Raw genomic sequence first — 23,034 nt, forward strand, 5'->3', positions numbered from 1 at the left:
TCATGTTGATGCAGATATATGCGAGGCGAAGCAGCGTGGTCGATGCAACTGAGAGCGGCGTGGTGCCGTCTATGGGTTTCACTGGAGCCTCATCTCACCTGTTGGCACCGTTTCAGCAAACTTTTCAGCTGCCAGGTGCTCTCGCTGCAAAGAGGACTGCGCTTACTGGATAGTCGAGCAGCCTGTTACAACGGCCAGATGCGTTGGGTGGCAGGGTAAATCAAACCTCGAGGAAGACAGACTTTCGGGATGAAACTTTGTTTCGGCGAAACCTGCTGTTCCAGGTCCTGCCGCCTTCGATATTTCTCCGAACACCGGCCGTCGTCAACACTGCCCTCCGAGCTGTTGTAATGACCGAGCTTCAGCCAGTTGATCAGAAGAGAGGTATATCAGTAAGCGGCGGACGGTTGGAGCGCCGCTTCGAACTGTGAGAGCATTCCACCTCGACAATCATTCGCTCACCCCAATTACACAATGCCTCATCGCGAAGAAGCCAGTGACAACACTCCCATCCAAAGCAAAATGGCTGGCAACAACCGGAAAACCGAAAAGACATGGTGGAAAGAAGCAGTCGTCTACCAAATCTACCCAGCCTCTTTCGCCGACAGCAACAACGACGGACTTGGAGACATACCCGGCATCGTCTCCAAAGTCCCCTACATCAAGTCCCTCGGCGTCGACACGATATGGCTCTCGCCCATCTTCGCCTCCCCACAACACGACATGGGCTACGACATCTCAGACTATCGCTCCATCCACGCTCCCTACGGGACCGTGGAAGACGTCCAGGGATTGATCGACGAGCTCCACGCGAATCAGATGCGGATACTGATGGATCTTGTCGTTAACCACACTAGTGACCAACATGCCTGGTTCCAGGAGTCGCGGTCTTCGAGGACGAATGCGAAGAGTGACTGGTACTTCTGGCGGGATCCGAAGGTCGATTCGAAGGGGAATCGAAATGAGCCGAATAATTGGAAGTCGATTTTCGGAGGCAGCGCATGGCACTTTGACGAGTCGAGAGGCCAGTACTACCTTGCGCTGTTCTTGCCGTCCCAGCCGGATCTTAATTGGCAAAGTGAGCAGATGCGGCAAGCAACGTACGATGACATGCGGTTTTGGCTGGATCGAGGTGTGGATGGCTTCAGAATAGACTCGATGAATCTGATGAGCAAGCATCCGGATCTGCCAGACGGGAAGGTGGTGGACGATGAGCCGTATCAGTCGGGGGCGGAGTTCTTTGCCTCAGGTCCCGCGATGCACGATTATATCCGAGAGATGCGGAGGGGGGTGTTCGACCACTATGATGCGATGACGGTGGGTGAGCTTGGTTTCACCAAGGATGAGTTCTCTGTGAGCCAGTATGTGGCCAAGGATCGCAAGGAACTTAATATGCTTTTTACTGGAGACATCGTTGACAGTGAGTTACTGTCTTCATGCAGTGTCGTTGTGGAGTGATTGCTAACGGAAGGCAGTGGACTTCGGGCCAGACGGGAAATACAGCCGAGACGATTTCCACCCCAGCAAGATCCGAAAGATCACCGACCTCTGGCAGACGGCAATGCCTAAGTTCGACGGCTGGAACACGGTGTACCTCGACAACCACGACAGCGGTAGATCCCTTAGCAGATACGCCTCCGACGCACCGCAACATCGAGCAACGGCGGCGAAGATGCTGGCCACATATCTCCTGACATTGAGTGGAACTCCCTTCATGCTCGCTGGACAAGAAATCGGCATGGCAAACCTCGGAAAGGAGTACGGACCAGATGCGTACATCGACGTCGAAGGCAAGAACCACTACAACGCCGTCCTGAAGGCTCGCGGTGGTGACGAGTCGCAGATGCAGGACGTGATGACGGAGTTGCAGCTCAAGGCCAGAGATCATGGAAGGTTGCCGATGCAGTGGGATGATTCCGCCAATGCAGGGTTTACTTCGGCGGATGCGAAGCCCTGGATGACCATCAACCAAGATTATGTGAAGTGGAACGTGGCGAGTCAACTTGATGATGGGGCGAGCGTGCTGTCGTATTGGAAACAGATGCTGGTGCTTCGGAAGCAGTACAACGACCTCCTCGTCTATGGGTCGTATGAGGCAGTACCGGAATCCACGACCGGAGAAGACGTCTTTGCTTATAAGCGATCGTCCGCGGAGACTGGTGAGAGCGCAGTCGTCTTCCTTAATTTCTCAGATCGGGCGCAGAGGATACCAGCGAGTAAATTCCGTGGCTACTCCGTGTTGTGCTCAAACCAAGGGAGCAGTGGTGTGGAAGACGATCACGTCTCTTTGGTACCTTTTGGTGCCGTGGTGTTGTATGACAGAAGAAGAGACTAGCATATTGATGAAGGGGAATTCACGATATGCTCCGCTCCAATGAGGACATTATCGGCCTGATTGGCTGCGTCCGCAGCGGCAAGACATGTCCAGAGAGCCAAACGAACTTGACACAGAATGTTTCATGTCGCCTTTAATCAACCGCCGTGGTAGGCATTGCCAGTAAGAGCATCAGCGAACTTGCCATTGAAAGGATGGTCGCCGCCTCGGAACGACTGAAGCAGTCCTTGAAGTCTGAACAGCAGATCTTGCGGCGTAACCTGACCAGCCTGCTCAGGATCGATCGTGATGGCGACCTGATCGGTCGGTCTTAGAGGGGTATTCAACGTGAGGTTTCCAGATGACGCCTGTGTAGCAGTAACGATTCCCGTAGCGACATCGTAGATCTTCTCAGCGAAGCCGACACCGTGAGCTTCCATTGACTCCAGAGGAAGCGCATCGCATGTTGCCAGTACGGCATGTGCGACATAACAGGCGAAATCATATTGCAGCTCTGGGTGATCGGACTCGTCTCGCAGCAATCCGTGAGACCAGCAAATGCTCCACAGTCGATTCAGCAACCAGAACTGCGTGATAGTGATATCTGCTCGCTGGCTGTCCATAAGTTCAGACAAAGGAAGAGGAGATATCGATGGCGCGAATGAGATGTTGCCAGTGAGGCAAGCTTCACGTATTCTTCTCTGCGCACGGAAAGTCTGCAATGCTCTTCGTCGATCGAAAGTCTCGCATACGCCGTCGCTGTACCTGCAGTAGCCGATCCAGCATTCGATCACGTTCTCGTCGATGGCATCGAAGCTTTCCATCAGGTAGAGAAGGCCGGTCATCGCTTTTGTGTCTGACTGGTCGGAGTAGATCAGCCGTGATAGGTATGTAGACGCATCCGTGGGATTGAAGTCCGCCATGAATCTTGCGCTGAGACCAGGTCGTCCGCGAAAGTCGATCGAATGTCGTTGCTGAAGTGCGTACGCTCGCTCAGTCACGGAAAGCACCAGGTAAGTTCGAAGCCAGCGTTCCCTTGCATCTGCTTGCAAGCTCTCGTATGATTGTGGCAGGTGGATTCCGAGTGAGTGCGCAAGGTCCACAGCCTCTCGCAAACGAAGCCGTGCGGCCTTGTGCTGACCGTTACCGAACAGACAAGCAAACAGGAAGAAGCTGGCCAGGATCATCTCGATGGAAGGTTGCTCGCCGAAGTCAGCTGCGACTCGCATCTTGACGCACTCTTCCATGAGCATACGAGCCTGCACCGAGCGTGAAGGATGGCTGGCACGCTCGTGGATTTGGATCGGCTGTGTCATGGCGAAAGCACACAACGCGAGTAGCATAGCGCCGTACTGTGGCTCGGAATGATGCTTCCGAGTAAGCATCTCACGGTACATCTCCGCTCGGTCAAGGATCGGTATCGTAGGATGTAGGCGTTTGAAGTAGACGTCGATCCATGGTAGCAGGGTTTCCTCGTTGATATGCGATGGCCAAACATCCACACTAGTCGTCAATGGCGGAAGCTCCTGCTGCAGCAGCGCGCCGAAAGGGTCCCAGGAGCTGGATGGCGAGTCCATCGGCAGGCTAGGGAAGACGAACTCGCTCATGCTGGGACTGCCGAGCGCCGGATCCAGCGGCGGTCCTGAAATGTTCGAGTACGCCGTGGTCGAAGTATTGATGCGTGGTAAAGGCTGCTCCAAATCCGGAGTTTGCGGTTGTTGCATCGAGAGTCCGTTCGGCCAGTTTGAGACCTCTGGAATTCCGTTGGTAGCATGCCCATACATCCCATCAACCGCATACGGCGAGGCCTGCAAACCATCCCTTCGCTCCCCACCAAAGCTCCCAGCCCGCTCATGATCAACAGACTTGCTCTGCGCCCTCCGAATCTCATCAATGCGCTTTCCAGCCGGCCCGCGCTTCTTCCGCGCCTTGTCGTAGGTGCAATCGAAACCCTTGTTGGCACAAACAAGACATGGTCTCTTCATGTCGCAGCGCACTTTGCGAGATTTGCACTGGTCGCACGCACGATCCGTGGTGGTCTTGGGTCGGCCGACCGTCTCGGCTGCTGTGTCGAGGATGGAGAACATGTTGAGCAGAACCAGGTGGCCACAGGGACAGCGCTCGCGACGGGAGTTGTCAGTGCAAAGCGCCGATGCAGCTCATGCTTTTGTACGATCGTTGCAGCATGGTGGGATTAAGTGGCAATGAGAAGTAGGACATTGAAGTGAGGTCGAGCTTGCCAAGTGATGATACTAGGGTTATCACGTGCTTTAGATTCTTAACTACATCCTCAAGCCATTTCTTCTCAAGTATACCACCCATGAATACATCAACCTCTCTCGCTCCCCTCAGCACATAGATTCACCCTTCCTCAGAACTCAGGCAAACCTAACTCTCTCTTCACTGGCGAGTGGCCTCTGACGGTACTTGGATTGCGGGACCACAGACCCGGCACGAGCCACACCGAAGGGCAGACACCAAGCCTTGCTCCTCCTCTTCTTGCTCCATTCAACCAAAACCGAACCGTAGGTGCCTGTATCTTGCACGGTTCTCCTGCAACGGGGAGCGTGGTGTTAGTCGTTGGCGTGGCAGTTTGCTCCGGTGGCTCGGGAGCCAAACAGTCATCCTTCCCTGACCCTTCCAGGTGTAACCAGTCGGAAGCCAGCCCCAGCGGTGAACACCGTCCATCCACCTGCAATCATCATTCAGACTCTCAGCCCATTCAATCCTCCTCCCCTCTCCCACGATCTCCACCCTCCCCATTCAACAGCGCCGACCGCTCCGGCGAAAACTCCGACCTCTTCTTAAAACTATCCAACTCACTCGAATCCTTATCCTCCTCCGACAAACTCTCAAACGCCGTATTCCTGCGCTTCCAATTCCGCGGCAGCGCCAAGCCCGTCCGCTTCTTATGCGCCAGTGCCACGTACGCTCCGATGCACGCGGAGGCGCTGACGATGGCCCCGACGATGAAAGCGACGATGGGATGGGCGAGCAGGGCGCCGATCCAGGAGGATGCGGGCTGTGCTTCGTGCAGTTGCTGGAGCGTCGGGACCGTGGCGAACACGGCCGCTTCGCCGATCTTTGACATAGATGCGTCCATGGCCTTGACGACAATGTAGCCGACGTAGCCGTCGATGAAGGCTGTGGTTTCGAAGCCGTCCCTCGGCACTTTCTTCAGCAGGTGTAGGTCTGTACCGCTCGGGTTCGCGGCAAAGATCTTCCAGCTGTGGACTTCGGTGGCGCCGTTCCAGCTCATGGAGACGATGGTGGTGATTTTGTTATCGATTGTTTGGACCGCCGTAGAGCGCACATCAGGTGGTTGAGCAGGCCGACCTACCCATGGGAGCTTGAAACTGCGGTAGTTGCGTACTCCGGCCTTGAAACGGGCTTCCATGATCATAGACCCATCGCCGGCGTGTTCAGTGTGCATTGCGCGGTCCCTCCAGCATATCCATGCGTGATCGGTTCCGGGGATGAATTGGAGATTGCCCTGGCCTTCCGCGTACTTGTGATCGGGGTGTTTGAATTCTTGAAGGACCTCCACAGTCATCGCCTTCGTATCAAGAGCAAGCAACAAGCCACGAGATGCGTCGTTAGTGGTTTGCGGAGTGCCGGGCCCGAAAGCATTGTCGAGGAAGGAGATCAGAGTGTGGGTGTCGTTGTAACCTTGTATCTTCGCAGCATGCTGGCCGGAGAAAACGAATGGCATTTCAAAATCCGACTTCCTGCCTCCCAAGCGCCAGATGATGGAGCCATCTTGAGCCGAAATCTTGTATACTGCGTTTGTCCGCCTGCCCGAAACAAGATAATCCCCGTCCGGGAACTTGTCGATAGAGTTGAGATGCAAAAAGTCCCATTCCCCGCCACTACATCGGTTGTCCACGGGGACTTTTGTGACGAAGCTCTCGTCTAGGCCAATCTTGCCGTACGAGTTCCAGCTGAAAGTCTGCTCCCATGTTTCTGTATCAAGTTCCACAAAGCCGTCGTACTGAGCGTGACATTCTCCATCATACCCAATCGCGGCGGAGTACTCCTTCGAGGCATGCTTAGGGACACGGGTGAGGTATAAAGCTGCCATGGCACGTCAGTGTCTCCCTCATCCTCCGCCGTCTGGAATGCTCACCTCTCGTCCCATTCTCCACCGTCAGAAACTCATGCATATTATGGCCCACCTCATCCAACTCCGGATCCTTCAGCCCAATCGACACGTTCGCAATATTTGTATACGTCTCATCCAAAACAGCAGCATAGCTGTAATGCGGCCTCAACAGCGTGAGCATCGGCTTGCCCCGAACCTCACTGACGCGGAAGTCAAAGCTGCTGAACCCATCGAACATGGGTGCGCCACTCCAGATCAGCTGCCCATCCTGATCGTAGATGTGCGGCGCATTCCACGCCTCACTCCCATCCTTCTGGTCGACCTCCTCGTAAGGCGCCACAAACCAGTATCCCGGGGCGACGGCCTCCTGATCGTAGACGGCGACCTCCCAGCGCGGAGCGTCCAGGTCAGGCCGCGTGACGAATGTCCAGAACTCTTCTTCGTGCTTGCTCTCGTCGAGGTGTACGACACGATGTTCCCATCTCTTGTCCTCCTTGCTTCTCGTCTGCCCGGAAGGGTTACCGGTGTGCGGGTCGGCTAAAGCATAATTGGAGCAGAATACGACAAGGCAGACGCAGAAGCACGGCAGGATGCGGGTCAACATGGCGGAGGAATGAAGATGCCTTGCAGCACGGGACCAAAGCTGTAAAATGTACGGAGAGAAGCAAAAGTACAAGTAGGTGTCTCGCTCTCACATCTTACATGAACTCGATTACGCCCTCGGCGCCACTCCGCTGGGCGAACTTAGAATAAGGGGACACAACCTAGAAGCTCAGGAGGCAACAAGTAATACCGGCCCTTATCCGTCGCCTCCGCGTTAGTTATTCATTGGCTTCGAATCAGCCCTTTCAACAAATCGACGCCATCTGCCAAAGTTATGTAGCCTCGTGTGCTCGTCGTGGGGAGACAAACTATCAGCCGCTTCTTGGCACTCTGATGAGTATACCATTCTAACCGTTCGTCGTGCTCCGAGCTCCATTTCGGAACGGCACACCACCACTGTACAGCCAACTTGAAGCACAACGAGCGGCAACCGTGGATGCACTACAGCACAGAACGCGTTTACGACATCGACATATCCGCGATAACATGGTGTCAAAGGCAGAAGATAGAACCGAGGAAGCAGGGTAGTAGGCAGCATCATTACATCCATTCTTACTCGTTCCACCGCCAACCGTATGCATGGCGTAGGATGAACGACGCAGCAAACACCACCATCGACCGTTACATATCCAGTACAACAACATATCTTCACAATAGCGTCTTGCCCTTCATCCTTCTGCCGTTACATCATCAAAGATTCTCTGTCCGTTCAACCAGTCTTCTCATACTGCTCTCCAACATCCTTGTCGGAGTCCGACTTGTCACCATCAGGCATGGCCTTCTCCGCACCATGCTCCTCGCCGTTGAGCAGAGCGTAGAGCCCAATGTCGCGCTCGATCTTCTCCTTGCGAGCCGCGTCTGCCTGGGCGAAGCCGACTTCACCGAAGAGCTCGTCCATTTCTTCGAGGGTACGGCCCTGGGTGGGTGTTAGCTTGTGTTGCGATCGTTGAAGGCTGGGGAAGGACGTACCTTGGTCTCGGGCACGTAGAAGTAGATGAAGGCGACGCCGACAGTGGTGACACAGCCGAAGAAGATCTGTGGGTACGTTAGAAACGGCGTGTGAAGAATCGATTCTTGAGAGTGGCTTACGAAGGCGCCGAACTGGGAGGCCTTGATGAACGGGGAGGTGGAGATGGCGACCGCGAACTGTGTGACGGGTTAGCCGCGGCGCGACATATGTTGGGCTTGCCTTTGCTTACATTGTTCAGCCAGTTCGAAGAGCCACCTAAGCCTCTGTTAGTATATGACTGCGACGAGTGAGGTTGGTGAAGGAAGCACTAACCGATGGAGACACCTTTGGCACGCATTCCGAGTGGGAAAACCTCACTGACGATGATCCATGCGACGGGACCCCAGGACTACATGAACCCATTAATATGTGCTCCGCGTGATACGGCAATCTCAACACTCACGTATCCAAAGTTGATGGCGTAGAACCACACAAACACGACGGCAACCCAGCCGGCGGCGGTGTGTGAGCCCCAGCTGTCCTGGAAGGCGCCTGTGATACCAGCGACGATAAAGTGGCACATTGCCTGCATGCGTTCGTTAGCGATTGTGAGCGAAGACGAGAAGACGGCGCGAAGCTTACCATGCCGAGGCCGCCAGTTATGAGAATGGTCTTGCGTCCGAAGCGGTCGACGTAGAGTACAGCGGGGATGGTGGCCAGAAACATGACAATACCCGTGACACCAGTTGCCAAAAGTGATTGGGTGTTGCCGACAAGACCAAAGCCCTTGAAGATGAAGGGTGCGTAGTAGAGGATCGCGTTGACTCCGTTCCACTGCTGGAAGACCATGGTGAAGACGGCAACGACGGTGCGCTTGAACAGCGACTTGTTGGTGATGAGGGAGGCGTAGTCGTTCTGTAAAGTAGGATCATGTCAGTAAGGTGAGGAGAATTGGAAGGTGTTGTTCGTCTTCACTTACGAGACCCATCATGATGGCGCTCTTGAAGCTGCCGTCCTGGTATTGCGGGAAGGCCTCTGCAAGACGCATGCGCTCGAACTCACGGAGAGCTTTGATCTCCAAGAACTCAATGCGAACTCTGATGTCGTCGGTTGTGGTGCTCCGGAGCCGTGCTATTGTGTCCAGGCACTCCTGTTCCCTCCCCTTGTTCATCAAATGACGTGGCGACTGTGGCATGAACAAGACCATGCCAGCTGCCAGGACTGTGCTGGGCAGCAGCTGGATGCAGATTGGGATCAACCAGGCGGCATCTGACTGGCTGTCGCCAGTGCCTCCGATGTAGTTCGTTCCGTAGCCGATCCAGTACGAGACCATGATCCCGAAGGTGATCGCGAGCTGCTGGAGAGCCACCAGGGCACCTCGTACTTCTGGCGGCGCGAGCTCAGCGTTGTAGAGGGGTACCAGCATACTGAAAGCTCCAACACCGATACCAGTGACAAAACGGCCAGCGATGACGTAATCCTTGTTGACTGTGCATGCCTGGACGATCACGCCGACAGTGAAGATAACACAAGCAACGACAACCGTCAGACGGCGGCCGAGCCAGTCAGCGAGGACACCATTCATCAGTGCTCCGATCCAGGCACCGAGTTCGAGAACGGACGTCAGCAAGCCCTGCTGAATGCCGGTGGCACCTTCGTAGTATGGGTTGATCTGCTGCAAGTCAGTCGACTGCCCGAATGGTCACTGATGGGAGTACATACGCGAGCGATGAAAGAATTCATAGTCAAGATCTGCCCGAACATGCCTTGGTTGTAGCCGTAGACAAACCCCCCGAGCGCCGCGAAGGTCGCGATCGCAGAGGTCTTGCCGTTGTAGATGATGCCTTTCAAACCCGGAGGGCCAGCGTATTGCTGACGTTTGGCCGAGAGGCCCATACCATCGCCCGTAGGTGCCATGTTGACTTTCCACTCGCTGGTGTGTGATGAAGACAAGATGGAACAATAAGAAGCAGACACAAGCTGATGGAGAGAGCGTAATCACGCTTAATAGTCGCTTTGGCGCCAAGGTCTACAATACCACATGGAATGGTCTGACAACGAATGAGAAGTAGTCTCTGCGCCGGCTCACGCCTGAATAGCATGAGCCGTTGTCGATGGAGTTGCTCAGTGGACCGGGTTGCCCACCGTGCGCGGAGGCAAGGTGCCGTGGTAGCCACGCGATGCCGGACAAGCCGCTGACGAGCGTGTGCCATGTGGAGCTTGTTCCTCGCTCTCCGCTGGAGAAAACGCGAGGGCGGGAACACTTCTGGAAGGCCTTCCGCGGATCACCCTCATAGCATCACGAGATCTACTCATTCTGCTCGACTTTAGCCGTCGTATTCATCCGGATACGCCTTGGCGGTAGCTTTTCCCGGGTTCTGGTTCTCACTCCTAGATCATCTCATGAACGTCGACAAGGATATGTCTCATCCCTCGGCACCTTAAAGATGGCAATATCTCTCAATAGGCTCGCCGCGGACTTGGTATAGACGGGAAGCAAGTCTCAACACTCCGTAACGCCGTTCTCTTCGTCATTCATCCATCGCCTCGAGCCAAGTTATCCGCTTGTCCTACTGGTCCGCACAACCTACCAGTATACTGAAAGGGTCAGCATCATTGCATATTCCAGCGGGCGACATGCCGGCCGTGTGGAAAGCACTATGGAGCCCACCTCAATCAAACTCAGGCCTCCGTGGGGCCAACTGCGGCTTCCTAGTCAATGATGCCTGATAGCCAAATTTAAAGGGAGACGATGGATTCTGCAGGCTCTTTTTCCCCGTCAAGAAGTGACATCGAAAGTGGCCTACGAAGCATACCTGTCAGCGTTGCCCAAAACCCTATTGCAAGCGAAGAGACCGCATCACTGTCGTCAGCAGACTGTCGTGGTTTTTGATGAGAAGATCCATCTCATGCCGCCCATGCCGAATCTAATGGCCCGCCTTCACTCTGGTGGCTTTCGTGGTCGCCATCCGTAATCTTGCCACCAAGTACTCCCTAGGCTCCGGTCGACGAACGAGCAGAGCATACCTGTCCTTCCAACCCTCCCCGAGTGGCTGCTCCGTAACCATCACACAAGTATCGCACCGCGCCCGCAACCTCTCGATAGCCTCAAACTCCCACCCGGAGAGCTTGTCGATGTCCTCTGCTTTGTCGAAGATCAGATACTTGCCTGCGTGCTTGGTGCCTGGAAGCTCAAACAGCCCGGACAAAAGGGGAGACGTCGGGAGGACAGGCACCTTGCTGGACTTTCCTGACTGGTAGTTGGCCACGTCTCCGAGGTATATGTCCATGTACCAGGCCTCCCACGCGACTTGGAGGTAAGAAGTGACGACTATACGGTGTTGCGACACTTCCTCCGCAGTGATGTGCCTTTGGTTGATCCACTTGAAGAGGATGGCTGGTTCGTTTGGCTGTTGAGGAAGCTTTAGTAAGTGGTTTCTCTGTGATATGCACTGGTTGTGAACTTACGAAATATGTCTTTACTGCTTCCATGCATCGTTGGGCCTTTTGTCGTCTCGTTACAATGATGATGGGACTGTCGGCTTCCTCCGAACATGCTTGGACGACGAGCAAGAGTTTGGCGAAGTTGCGCTTCGCTTGGTCTGCGAGAACCAAGCATCTCAACTTGCTCTCGCTTGCGTCGATGATGGCGACTGCGAGTCGGACTTCGTCGGCCGGAACAGCGGTGGAGTCTTCAGTGTTGTTCACTAAGTCGGATAGGTGAAGAGTGATCTGATCGGTCAGTCAGTAAGACCCTCGCCACTGAAGTTTATGGCCTTTTGATCGCTTACCCTCTCGTCATGAAGATCCTTTATGTGCGCAAGGATAGCTTCTCTGACTTCAGCCCGGACGAGCTGTCCTCGGTTCTTGCGAGTGTACAGGGATTCCTCGCATGGCTGGGTGTCCTCGCTTCCACTCATTCCGTCCGGGCTGTCCGAAATGCCGTCGTCGCTCGCTGGCGGCATGAGACGGTACCGTACGGTCGAAGCGCCGGCGAAGCCAATTCCCTTCTTCGTGAAAATGTCCTCGAAGACCTCTTGCCAGTACTCAGACGCGTCGAAGCCTACTGAGTTGTTCTTGAACTCCTCGGAGCGCTGCTCGAGGTCCTCCAAGTTTTTGCGTATCCGCTCAGTGACCCCGTCAATGTTTGGATACATATTTGTGGTCGGTACAGTGTAGAAGTTGTGGTGTTGAGGCGGAAGCTTTCACAGTGCAGAAGTAAGTGGCGACGGAAGCGCGTGACTCGGAGAGGCATATGAGCGAAGCGCACGAAAGAGGAAGGAGGGTATCTGCTACGCCACACTCACACGACCTTGGACAGCCCAACGCTGGGCTGTTTTCTCTAATCAGTTCTTTGGGGCTGACCACGCTTCTACACCACCTACACACACTGCCTCGATACAGATGACAACCTGTCTGCAGACCTTCCCTCGAACACGCAGAAGGCCCCTCGTCTGCCGACTCTGCCGACACCGCTGACACCAGCTGCAGCCTCTTCTGCTACCTACGCCATGAAGACGCTGCAGAGCAGGTCCAGTTTCAGCAGTACCTCGACGAGGACCAAGGCAGGGCGCAACGAACATCACAGTACTCCTCCTGCTCCACCACATCTGCCGACACCAACCTCCGCTACTTCAACAACACTGTCGGAGTGTTACATCGGGATACCACAGCACTACAACAGTAAAGCCTCTGCTACGCGCTCTCAGACCGACCAGCCCACTTCGCTACAGCACCACCACTAGCAGGTCGCCCAATCACCAGCAGGTCTATATGCGTGCTCCTGAATTCAACAACAAACCGGCTATGCAAAGGAAGACCGCCAGCACAAACAACGGCAAAGGCATAGCGAACATTTCGGATGACGATTCAAGCGATTCCTTCGGTCCTTTCGACCAGCCCACGTTTTCAGCGACTACGCCGAGCTTGGTGATATGCCGACGATATGTTGTACTACACCGTTCCCTCGGCGGCGAGACAAGGATGACCCGTGCTCGAAATTATCCCTCACGCAGTCCCTTGCTTTAACGATCGCACCTGACCGCCACCAACTCTTCGCCTCAAAACAACGACGCGTGCATCCTATCTTCGACCTCACAAATAAGGTACCAGCTTTTGGAACCACAATGAAGCGATCGCGATCCGAGTCTCCTAGATCGGTACGTCGGAAGTCTGCACGACTTGCTGCGCAGCCATTCTCTCGACAGCGTGTACTCCCCAGCATCAAACCTCAGTCAAACTACGAAGACCTCCAACTTCGCGAGCCGAGACTCTACTGCAACACTTGCAACCTCTACCAGCCTCTTGCACAAGGCCGCGCAGGTGACAGTGGCCCCCAAAATCGGGCGCACGCAATAGCTGAGGTCGTGCAAGAGATTGACGATCTGGTCGCTTCTACTAAGAAAAGGTTGCGGCGGAAGTATGCACAGTTTCAGACGCTCACGGAAAGATTCGTGGACTATGTGTCGACACGTAAATATATATACGAAGATGGAGATCTCCTCGGTTGGTCAACCATCACTGGCCGCTTAGACGTAGCTGACACTCACTCAAAGCCCTACCATACGAAAACCTGAAGTATACCTTGAAGGAAGTGTGCTACAACACATCTGATCCTGAACGCTATGCCGCTTATGTTATGCGAGCTATTACTGCTGCCGCGCAGTTACCACGCCCCAGAGATGAGAAGCACCCGAAGTGGAGCCCAACGGAGCCAGGCAAGGAGAAGGGAAACCTCCTCGACAAGTGTCTTGCGTTGATTGGCGTGGTGATCGACAATGATATGGCAAAAGAAGCTGTCCACGCCTTGGTTCTCTTGAAGGTCCATCTGCACGCAGGCAGCAAGAGAATGACCTATGGAGACCACGCGCCAGCCCATAAAGCACTTGATCGCATCATCTATGCCTTGATCGACGACAACAACGTCCCAAATGGTGCGCGGAGCTGTAATGATGTAAATGGGAAGCCGTTAACGTCCCCTCATCACGAACACAGGTGTACAGTTCTTATGCATGGTCTCGTGTGGCACTCTGGCCCAGCGCGACAGGGCTTGGGAGAGATGGACTTCGCCTCCGCAGCGCGACTGTTGAGGACCGCGTATCTCAAGCACGATTGCGGCCTGCCGCATACTTCGTGCGATGCCAGTCGAAGGCAGTGCTTCCATCAAAATTCACTCGACTTGCCGGAGTACCTTCACAAGCGCGCATGGTCAGAGGTGCGCTTTAACGTCTTCAGCACTGCCGGTACCCTTCTATCGGCCGAGCTGGCCAAGCACGTGTTCGAATACGCTCTTGTTGCAGAGGAGGTACCTTTCGTGCCGACAAACTTGAAAAGCACTACACAGAGCCAGCCAAACCGCGTTCGGAACGAGGAGGGTGTGGCAAGTGGTCGTGGAGGCTGAAGCCAGAGCTGAAGTGCTCACGCATTAACCATGTGCGATCTTACTTCGACGACGATGACTCGGACTGTGATCTTTGTTCATGAGCGGGTCGATTCACTGGGAATGGTGCGTTGGCTGTCCTGGCCCACCACGGTGCTGTGAGGTGTTCCAAACTCAACTGGCTACGAACGGCGAAGTCATACGGCGAAGAAGTTGGAAGAGCAAGACCGACCCATAGGCTTCAGGCTGGTATAACAAAGCGGTCGTTGACCTGACCGCGGCCTTTCATAAGCCTAGCATTTTGTCAGGTCGCTGTTCCGCACCACCATATGCATTCTGTCTGGAAGTAGGACTTTTTGGAGCAACGCTGTTCGCCATGTTACGCCTCTGTCCGGATTGAATCTTCGATCCAAGGAGAGGCTTGCAAGGTGGAGCGGACCAGAGATGGGAGCTGTTGAGATGGAGGAGGCCAAAATCGCCCGCCCGCCAGGAAAGTCGTCGTGCCGTGATAACAAAGGTCTGGTGGAAAACCATTCCACGTTCAGTCCACGCGGTGTGCTTCCGCCCTTCATCCCAGACAACCTTGCAGCCCGACTACAGTCGCCAATTTAATCGCGTCCAATCGCGTCCAATCGCGATGCGTCCTCCGTCTCAACTTCGGCCTTGCCTTACGCAGATTGTACCAGCCCGAAAAGCAGTACAATGAAGGACCGGAATCTCTCGAAGCAGGACGCAGGAAGTCTCTACGACTCGCAAAGCAATCTTCGCCTCAAATTCTGCTTCCAGATGTTGACATAGTAACGAGCGGCAAGGAATTACAACTACATCGAGCAGCAAACTCCTGTGACCTTTACGACCATTTTCGTCCTTTAGCACAAGGCAAAGCACGCAACAAGTACGTGCGACAGCCAGCACAAGCGATTGTAGCAACGGTTAATGAGGTCAACGACAATGTCGCTTCTGCCAGCCGGCAATTGAAGGAAAAGTATGCCCAACTGTCAGAATTGCTGAATCAATTTGTCGGGACAACGCTCTGCCAGGACGACTTCTACGAGAGCGGTGACCTGCTCGGTAAGTCTCCCTGCCATCTTCGTGTTCTGTGTCCGCGTCGGACGGACTGCTAACGTTAGTGTGTAGCCCTTCCCTTCGACGTTCTCGAATATGCGCTTGACAAGAGCGATTCTTGTTCCATCGACACGAAACGGTGTGCAGCATACGTTATGCGTATTATCCCGGCGGCAGCATAACCTCCTGCTCCCGAAGATGAGGCGGATCGCTGGTCCTCCACACGCGAAGAGACTAGAAAGAATACCTTTCTCGAGAAATGCCTTGAGCTCATTCGGAGAATGGACCCAGGAGGCAGCGACATGCTGAATGCTTTGGTCCTCTTGAAGACCTTGTTTCATACTGGATCTCCGTGAACTCCTGACAAAGAGATTGACAAGGCTCACGGCGTACTCAACAATCTCGTCAAAGCTATGATGTACGACTGCCTGGTACCCCCGGATTCCTGGAAATGCATCGGAGAACCGCACCGCAGAAATCACTGGAAGTATGGATGCACAATCGACATGGACGGTCTTCAATGGTGCTTAGGTCCAACCGATCGGCCTCACCTCCTCCGCTATCGCAACTTCGCATCGGCAGCTCGCCTGCTCAGAACAGCCTATCTCGAGCACAACTGCAATTCGCCACAGGATGATGAAGATGACGACGACTACGCACCAAGCTGGCGCCGCCAGCCGCCTGATTGTTTTCACCAGAGCTCTCGCGACATGCTGGAATTTCTTCAGAAGCGCGCATGGCCCGAGATTCGCTACAACGTCTTCAGTACCGCCGGCACCGTGCTCCCAGCTGAGCTGACCGAACACGTCTTTCAGTATGCCTTGAGCGCAGAAGAGCTGCCGCTGGAGCCGGACGCCTATCGGAAATACACCAAAGGGAAGGGTGACAGGAAAAGGATATGTTACAAGTTGAGACCAGGGTTGGAGTGCCATCGTATGGAGCACGAACCAAAATCCATGGCTTGGCGGAGCTTTTTCTCTGAGACGGACACCGATGAGTCGGAAGTTGATAGATGAGACGGTAAGAGTGCTCAAACTGCAACTCAGTAATGCTTTGGCGCCACACTCATCTTGTCCATACGCATACCACGTAGTTGCTTCCATCAGTTGTGCCTACGAGCGTAAACAGTCGCCACCCTCCCTCATACCTTCACCAACCCGTCCTTGATAGCCGCATCAAAGTCCACCAGCGCCACATTCACCATAATCGTCACCCCGAAATGCGCTGGCGTAGCTTCCCCTCCAAGCACGAGACCCTGAAACCACGGCATGTACATGCTGCTCTCCGGCGTCAAAGCATACGCCCAAAGCGGATCTTTGTCGTCCTTTCCCTGCTTCTCACGCGGAGCGATCTCTAGACCCATGATGTTGCGCACCAGCTCTCGAAGCTTCGTCTCGGTGATCTTGCCCAGCTCGTACAGCTTGAAGTAGTGGTTCACAGTCCTGCTCCTGGCCGCCGCAATCTTCGCCGGGTTCTTCTTCACCGCCTCAAGGCCTTCGTCCATGATTGCGTTCGGCAGGGCAGAGCCATGCGTCATAACCCGCTCGCCGTGGTGGTGGGCGTGCGGGTCCGTCTCGGCGCCTTCGCGCAGAGCGTGGCCTTTGCAACTCTTTTCGGGGCACAATTCCGGCTTCACCTTGGGATGATACACAGCCATGGCGCGACCGGAGAAGGCGTATTTGGTGTTGGAGTACTCGTACATCGTACTGAACATGTCGAGGCTGGCTTCGCGAGTCTCCAGATTAAGTTCGATGTTCGGACGCATGGCTTTCGGAATGCGGCCGCTGGATTGGTCGTAGGCTTGCTTGATGAAGAGCTTGCCGCTGTTGGCGACGTGAGCTTTGATGATGTTGGTCGCCTCGGCGACGGCAGGGATCGGTGTCGGAGACCTGAGGAGTTCGGAGACGAGGGTGAAATGGTCGCCGCTGATGGTGCTACTGTTGGAGATCGTCTTCAGCAGACGAGGACAGGTGACCATGAAGCTGGCGTAGTCGAAGTTCAGTTGCGGCTCGTCCGCCATGAAAGCCTTCTTGTAAGTCGCTAGGAGCTGAAGAGGTGTGAAACTCACACGGACCTGCGATCCGCGAGGAGCAGAGGGGCTATCCTTTGCTTGCGAAGCGGAAGCCGTCAGACTGTGCAGAACGACCTCGAGTGTCTTAATCTTGGAGTAACCCAGACCACTCTTCTTCCAGGCCTGTTGGCGGTCGCTGAGGCCGGAGAGTAGAGCAGACTTGATGGCAATCTTGCGCTCGTCTTTCAGTCCGACTTGCAAAGGTAAGCCCTTCTTAAAGGATTTGGAGCTGGCACCTTGGGTGGGAACGCCCATAGACATGACGTAATGAAGAACTGCTGCTTCGCCATCATATGGCTGACCGGGTTTTGGGAGCAGCGGTTGCTTTGTGTCGAACGCCGCCAATGCAAAGTCCATGTCTTGCCAGTCAGAGTCGAGCTTGCCCTGGGCACGGAGTGCTTTGTACAGATGAGCCATCGAGAGCACGTAGTAGCCGTGATTGGCGAGTTGGGTGCCGGCCTCGTGCATACCAATCTTGAGATCTCCAAGGATGGCGCCAGTATGAGCAGGGAGCGCACGTTCCATTGCAGAGGCCGAACACCCCAGTTCCTCTCGAATACGGGTGTGCTGCTTCGCCGGTAAGGCGTGAGCGCCCTCTGGTGCGATCCAGGTGGCCTCCTCGAAGCGATTGAAGGCTTTGGCCACCCATTCGAGTGTTGTCATAGCGTCACCAGCATCACTCATCGAGAAACCAGTTTCATCCCTCAGGGCGACAATGTCCGCTGCGACAGCTGTGTTTCTTGAAGGTGTCCAGCAGTACTTGGACACCGTGCGAGATGTGATCGCCGAGCAAATCGTAGACGTCAAGATAGATCTGGCACACAACGATCTGAGAAGATGGAAAGGTCAGTTGTGTCTCCTGCTTTCATGCAATGCCGCAGTGACCTACCGTCCACATTGGCATCTTGCCGTTCCTGTGGCAGTCCACAAGCCCTTGAACAAATTCGTCGATCACAATATGCTCGCAGGTCTGCGTGTGCGCGATGTCGTGTAACTGTGGAGCCAGCTTCCACAATACGCAGCAGAACTCGTAGAAGTGATGCAAACCAGATGACTCCAGCTCAGCGACATTCTTCTTCTCTTGCTTGCGAGCGCTAGCCGCGGTGCAGACCGCTCCAGCATCATTGTTGTAGCTGAGCAGGCAGAGAAAGGCGACAGGACAGAGGAGTTCGACGATGTTGAGCGATGGGTCGATCTTGCGTGGCTCGTCCGTGTTTCCCTTCGCCTCGGCAGGGCAAAGCCAGATGGCGTTCTCGCGGGTGAACCACACGAGGCCGAAGAAATGGACTATGTCCCTACAGGCTGTCGAGTGCTGTGAGCTCACTGCGGAGAACTCGGCATCGACACAGCGAACTATGAGAGGTCAGTAGAGCTTGAAACGTTGTGAGAGGCATAGACTTACGCAAGCCAAAAGCGGCATCGGTGACAGTGCTGGCGGTGAGAAAGCTGACTTTGCCTTGACTGTATTCCAGCCAGGTGTCTCGTACGTAACAGCGAACATCATACAGATCCCGGAGAAAGCATCATGTCGCAAAAGCAGAGTCATCATCTTCTGTCTCAAGCTTGAAACTGGTAGCGGTCGTTGTGGCAGATGGATACGGCGGCGGCGGTTCCTCGAATGCCTCTTCGTCGGTTGGGTCTTCGACTTGAAGAAGGCTGAAGAGGTTGCTGATGGCGTCGGCTGTTCCGTTAGTATCGTTGTCCGCCTTCTTCTTTTTCTTCGACTTCGATTGCGTGCTCATTCGATTGACGGTGGGCTTCGCCGTAGAGACAAGCTTAGCTCGAGCGGAGGTGAGCAGCTTGAGGATGCGCTTTAGGACCTAGAGTAGCACGGAAGACCATGGTCAGAGTCTGTAGAACCGATACGAGAGTTCGCTCTGGGTAGACATACCTCGATGAAGAAGCGGTGACTCTCGTTCTGCTTCTGAAGCTTGCCACCATCCTCAAGTGCCGCGTACCAATTCGCACATTGCTCGTGACCTGCAATCACATCCTCGAGAACGCCAATGACGGTGTCCGGAACGTCCAGTGGCGGGTCAGCGTCGGCGATGGCTTGCGCAAGCTTGAGCAAATCTTGCGTTTTCAGCTTGCGGTCTGCTTGACTACCAGATGATTTGCTCTTGGACGACTTTGCTGGCAATCCGCAATTGAGTGACTTGATGATGGCCTTAAGATCCGTGCACTTGCTGCCAGTGCTGACAAGGTAGTCCACGAGCTTCTTGGTCCCAGATTTGTACGTCTTGTACCTCCCCAACATCGATTTGCTCGCGGATTTGTCGACGCTGTGAGTGCTGTGAGAGCACGGCATGGTCTTGTACGGTGCGATCAAGGCTCGTAGGTGGGGAAAAAGGCCGTGTGGTGGTGCCGTACAACTCTTGGTGCGAAGGTAAGAAAGTAGGTTGGTGAAAAGCTGGAAAGCAGTCAACGTAAAAGAACCACAGGTGAACAGTTCCGCGCTAGCGTGAAGTGACGTCGAGCACATGAAACAGCAAGCAAACGGGACAGAAGAGCGATCACTCGACACAAGTCTTTCGCCCAGGAACAGCCCTGAGAATACCGGTTGACGGCACTGCACCTACACAGCTTTGTCTGTGCCATTCACACGATCATACCATCCACGAACATGATTTAGATGTTGTACGTTGATTTTGCTGCTGCCATCTCGATCAGGAGAACTGACAGATCAGAAACCGGAGAAATAGTGGATGCTTCTGCAGGTATCCGTCCGCAGGAGAAACAGCACCCTCCCCCGCCAGTGGTTTCTGACACCTTGGTATGGAGACGCTTCACCAGGTGACAAGGTAAATGCTGTATCTCAAAGGCTGTCATCGTGAAAGATATACTGATGTGAAAGTATGGGAGACCGAGAGAGTGAATAGCTGATGAAGTGAAGTCCAACATTTCCCCTGCCAAGCCATATCCACTAGCGTACCGGCCGCCCGGATCCCATTCGCATGCCTGTCAATTCACTTCCCTTTCCATTCTTGCCCCGATCTCGTCAGAGGGACACTTTCAGACTTGTCAAACTTTGGTTCTGCTCATAGACCGCTCAGCGTTTCGAACATGGACCTCTCTGACCTGGACTTCAACGACCCAGACGCCGTCATGCGAGCAATGGGCGGCGGAGCTGGAACAAATCTCCCTGTGCCGACGTCTCTTTCGCCCCAGCAAGTACGACGGGAGGCGAGAGATCGGTCAAAGCAGATCTTCGCAGACTGGTACCAGCTGCGGGCCATCCTGGACCGGCATGCTCCAGCCATACACAAACGATGGGGAAAGAAGACGAAGAACCAGCGCAAGGAGATCCTGCTGGCAGTATGGCCCAACATGGCCGCCACTCATCGACCCGACTTCGCTGCGTTCAGGAAGGAAAATGAAAGGCAACGTGCTGCAGGCACGAAATTCAGAGACGCTTACATGTGGCCGTACATCAATCTCGAGGATCTGTCGAAACCACGGACTCTACTCTTATTTCTTGAATCTCGGTCAAGGAAAACACCTGACGTCTTCGCTGCGGCGGGCGAAGACGCCGCTCACTTGGGTATGGTCACCCAAGCTGTGGTTCCAGGATTTCTCAACGAGTACACCATGATGTTCACCGGCCGTACAACTCCGCAAACCTACGGCGAGCTCATCGCGTGGGAAGACAACGACAAAGCGTTCGACTGGCTGATGTCTCAGAGAGGCATGCATCCTGGACAAGGTCTGCTTCTCCTAGAGATGCAGCAGCGTACCCTGCATTTTCTGGTCGGCTGCTGTGAGCGGATCATGCACGATATCCCGCCAGAAGATTTGGGAGGTGAACAGCACACCATCCAAGCGCAGCCTGCCCTACCCAAAGAGATGGTAAATGGCTTCGACTCTCGCGCAGTCATGGCCGCAGAAGCACCTTACCGTGTGCCAGCAGGCATGGATCTGGCCCGGCTCGAGTCGCTTTTCACCGCAAGAGCCACTGCCGCTGAAGACCACATCTGGGCACTTCGTGAAGATCCAGGGTACTTTGCGGAGGCCCTCTTTGAGCTTAAAGAGCATCGTCAAGAGCTCATTAGGCACCCAGACGGCTCGGAGCATCCGCTCTTCAAGTTCAAGCGCGAGGAGATACTGTGGAGCCGTGTCATTGGGAGTGTGGTGACTTCTGCTTATCTGAGTTTAGAGGTATGGCATGAGCTGTTGCTCCAGGTCAAGGACCTTCGAAGGCTGCAGACGAAGCACGAAACCAACATAGCCATTGATCTTGATCTACCAGAAGAGTACCTCTATGCTCTTCTAAAGTTTCAACACTATCTCGGCCAGGGGTCCAAAGGCGTACTTGGCCAACTCAAATACGCTACTTGTGCTTCTCCGTCGTTCCGTCCTTGGTTCGTGCGTGCACCGAATGGGGACCCAACATACACCAAGATGCAGGTGGGAACGAAACCGAACCTGCAGCTGCGCAAGATCGAGGGCGAACTACTGTGGCTCATGAGAGTGCTGTGGGAAGATGGCCATGACCTTTTCCTTGCAGGACTCACAAATGTAGTAGACGAACTGGAACGGCTCGTTCACTCAGAGCCTGCGGCGAAGAAACTGCTGTCTCCATATGTTGCTGAAAATATCGGAGACCTTGCGATCATCACCGAGGCCATGCGACAGCTGCAGATCTACCAGCCTTGGGCGGCGAGCTTCGAGCACGAAATGGTTGATAGGTCAAAGAGCATCAAGGAAGAGTTCGCACGGACGTCCCAGCCGTGGGAGGCTCTTCTACAAGCCACCGAAGGTCCAAACCATGGCAAGATCATGCGACTTGGTGATCCGTCCGACAAGAAGTTCTATCATCCAGTTGACAAGCGACGCTCGAAGGAGAACGTCGAAGCGATGCGGAGGGCCGAAGAGAATGTGGACGCTTTCTGGCTGGCAGTCGATCAGAACCTTCAGATGAAACCTGGCAACCAGATTGAGTCAACAGTACTGCATAGATTGTTGGCGCAGTCGAGAACGCTGCAGAGAACGCCGGAATGGGAAGATCCTAATGCAAGTGGCAGTGGGAAGACGGCGGTGGTCGATGTTGAAGGCTTGAGCAGACCGCTGTCCGACTTGTATTTCGACCTTCAACGGCGAACCGAGAGAGCGATAGACCACGATGTGGCCACCAAGAGAGTCAAAACCAAGGAGAAGACTAGAGGCGTAGCAAGGCCTCAGTCCAGTGTGACCGCTCCACAGCCAACGTCAAACGAACAAGATCCTCAACCCACCTTCTCTGTCGATGCTCGAGCACTGAAAGTCTTCCGTACACTCTTCTACACTCCTTCACTCAGCGCGACACCCGGCGAGGTCCCATGGACCGATTTCCTGCATGCACTGGCCTCGACAGGCTTCAAGCCGGAGAAGCTGTATGGTTCAGTGTGGCAGTTCCAGCCCACTAACCTTGATGTTGAAAGGAGCATCCAGTTCCATGAGCCACATCCCAACCCCAAGCTGCCCTATCGAACTGTGAGGCGCTTTGGACGACGGCTGGAGAGGGCGTACGGTTGGTTTGGGGGAATGTTTCAGCTGGCTAAGAAGGACGACTGAA

The 23,034-nt window shown here is 54.6% G+C and overlaps 11 protein-coding genes across 11 annotated transcripts; 5 read left to right on the plus strand and 6 right to left on the minus strand.

Annotated features, from left to right (window-relative positions):
- Positions 1–474: 474 nt before the first annotated feature.
- Positions 475–2,335, plus strand: LTR77_004821 (uncharacterized protein; the record flags this gene model as incomplete). The annotated part of the gene is made up of 2 exons (XM_064802072.1): positions 475–1,420; positions 1,476–2,335. 2 exons carry the CDS (start codon positions 475–477, stop codon positions 2,333–2,335), a joined length of 1,806 nt encoding a protein of 601 aa, XP_064659433.1.
- Positions 2,336–2,472: 137 nt separating this feature from the next.
- Positions 2,473–4,401, minus strand: LTR77_004822 (uncharacterized protein; the record flags this gene model as incomplete). The annotated part of the gene is made up of 2 exons (XM_064802073.1): positions 2,473–4,067; positions 4,131–4,401. 2 exons carry the CDS (start codon positions 4,399–4,401, stop codon positions 2,473–2,475), a joined length of 1,866 nt encoding a protein of 621 aa, XP_064659434.1.
- A 635-nt stretch (positions 4,402–5,036) lies between these two features.
- On the minus strand, positions 5,037–7,020 carry LTR77_004823 (uncharacterized protein; the record flags this gene model as incomplete). The annotated part of the gene is made up of 2 exons (XM_064802074.1): positions 5,037–6,388; positions 6,441–7,020. The coding sequence occupies 2 exons, from the start codon at positions 7,018–7,020 to the stop codon at positions 5,037–5,039; spliced, it is 1,932 nt and encodes a 643-aa protein (XP_064659435.1).
- A 708-nt stretch (positions 7,021–7,728) lies between these two features.
- LTR77_004824 (uncharacterized protein) lies at positions 7,729–9,885 on the minus strand (the record flags this gene model as incomplete). The annotated part of the gene is made up of 9 exons (XM_064802075.1): positions 7,729–7,935; positions 7,989–8,054; positions 8,109–8,165; positions 8,219–8,244; positions 8,302–8,377; positions 8,432–8,554; positions 8,611–8,883; positions 8,948–9,640; positions 9,691–9,885. The coding sequence occupies 9 exons, from the start codon at positions 9,883–9,885 to the stop codon at positions 7,729–7,731; spliced, it is 1,716 nt and encodes a 571-aa protein (XP_064659436.1).
- Positions 9,886–10,895: 1,010 nt separating this feature from the next.
- LTR77_004825 (uncharacterized protein) lies at positions 10,896–12,125 on the minus strand (the record flags this gene model as incomplete). Its single annotated transcript, XM_064802076.1, has 3 exons — positions 10,896–11,378; positions 11,437–11,700; positions 11,760–12,125. 3 exons carry the CDS (start codon positions 12,123–12,125, stop codon positions 10,896–10,898), a joined length of 1,113 nt encoding a protein of 370 aa, XP_064659437.1.
- A 969-nt stretch (positions 12,126–13,094) lies between these two features.
- Positions 13,095–14,368, plus strand: LTR77_004826 (uncharacterized protein; the record flags this gene model as incomplete). The annotated part of the gene is made up of 2 exons (XM_064802077.1): positions 13,095–13,473; positions 13,524–14,368. The coding sequence occupies 2 exons, from the start codon at positions 13,095–13,097 to the stop codon at positions 14,366–14,368; spliced, it is 1,224 nt and encodes a 407-aa protein (XP_064659438.1).
- A 438-nt stretch (positions 14,369–14,806) lies between these two features.
- On the plus strand, positions 14,807–15,594 carry LTR77_004827 (uncharacterized protein; the record flags this gene model as incomplete). Its single annotated transcript, XM_064802078.1, has 3 exons — positions 14,807–14,900; positions 14,948–15,418; positions 15,485–15,594. 3 exons carry the CDS (start codon positions 14,807–14,809, stop codon positions 15,592–15,594), a joined length of 675 nt encoding a protein of 224 aa, XP_064659439.1.
- A 324-nt stretch (positions 15,595–15,918) lies between these two features.
- Positions 15,919–16,428, plus strand: LTR77_004828 (uncharacterized protein; the record flags this gene model as incomplete). Its single annotated transcript, XM_064802079.1, has 1 exon — positions 15,919–16,428. One exon carries the CDS (start codon positions 15,919–15,921, stop codon positions 16,426–16,428), a length of 510 nt encoding a protein of 169 aa, XP_064659440.1.
- A 125-nt stretch (positions 16,429–16,553) lies between these two features.
- Positions 16,554–18,984, minus strand: LTR77_004829 (uncharacterized protein; the record flags this gene model as incomplete). Its single annotated transcript, XM_064802080.1, has 5 exons — positions 16,554–18,205; positions 18,252–18,312; positions 18,373–18,836; positions 18,886–18,944; positions 18,971–18,984. The coding sequence occupies 5 exons, from the start codon at positions 18,982–18,984 to the stop codon at positions 16,554–16,556; spliced, it is 2,250 nt and encodes a 749-aa protein (XP_064659441.1).
- A 22-nt stretch (positions 18,985–19,006) lies between these two features.
- Positions 19,007–19,791, minus strand: LTR77_004830 (uncharacterized protein; the record flags this gene model as incomplete). Its single annotated transcript, XM_064802081.1, has 2 exons — positions 19,007–19,303; positions 19,375–19,791. 2 exons carry the CDS (start codon positions 19,789–19,791, stop codon positions 19,007–19,009), a joined length of 714 nt encoding a protein of 237 aa, XP_064659442.1.
- Positions 19,792–20,546: 755 nt separating this feature from the next.
- Positions 20,547–23,033, plus strand: LTR77_004831 (uncharacterized protein; the record flags this gene model as incomplete). The annotated part of the gene is made up of 2 exons (XM_064802082.1): positions 20,547–21,638; positions 21,663–23,033. 2 exons carry the CDS (start codon positions 20,547–20,549, stop codon positions 23,031–23,033), a joined length of 2,463 nt encoding a protein of 820 aa, XP_064659443.1.
- Between the last annotated feature and the right edge of the window lies 1 nt (position 23,034).

Source organism: Saxophila tyrrhenica, assembly GCF_035928015.1.
Source record: "Saxophila tyrrhenica strain CCFEE 5935 chromosome Unknown scaffold_7, whole genome shotgun sequence".
NCBI lineage: Eukaryota > Fungi > Ascomycota > Dothideomycetes > Mycosphaerellales > Extremaceae > Saxophila > Saxophila tyrrhenica.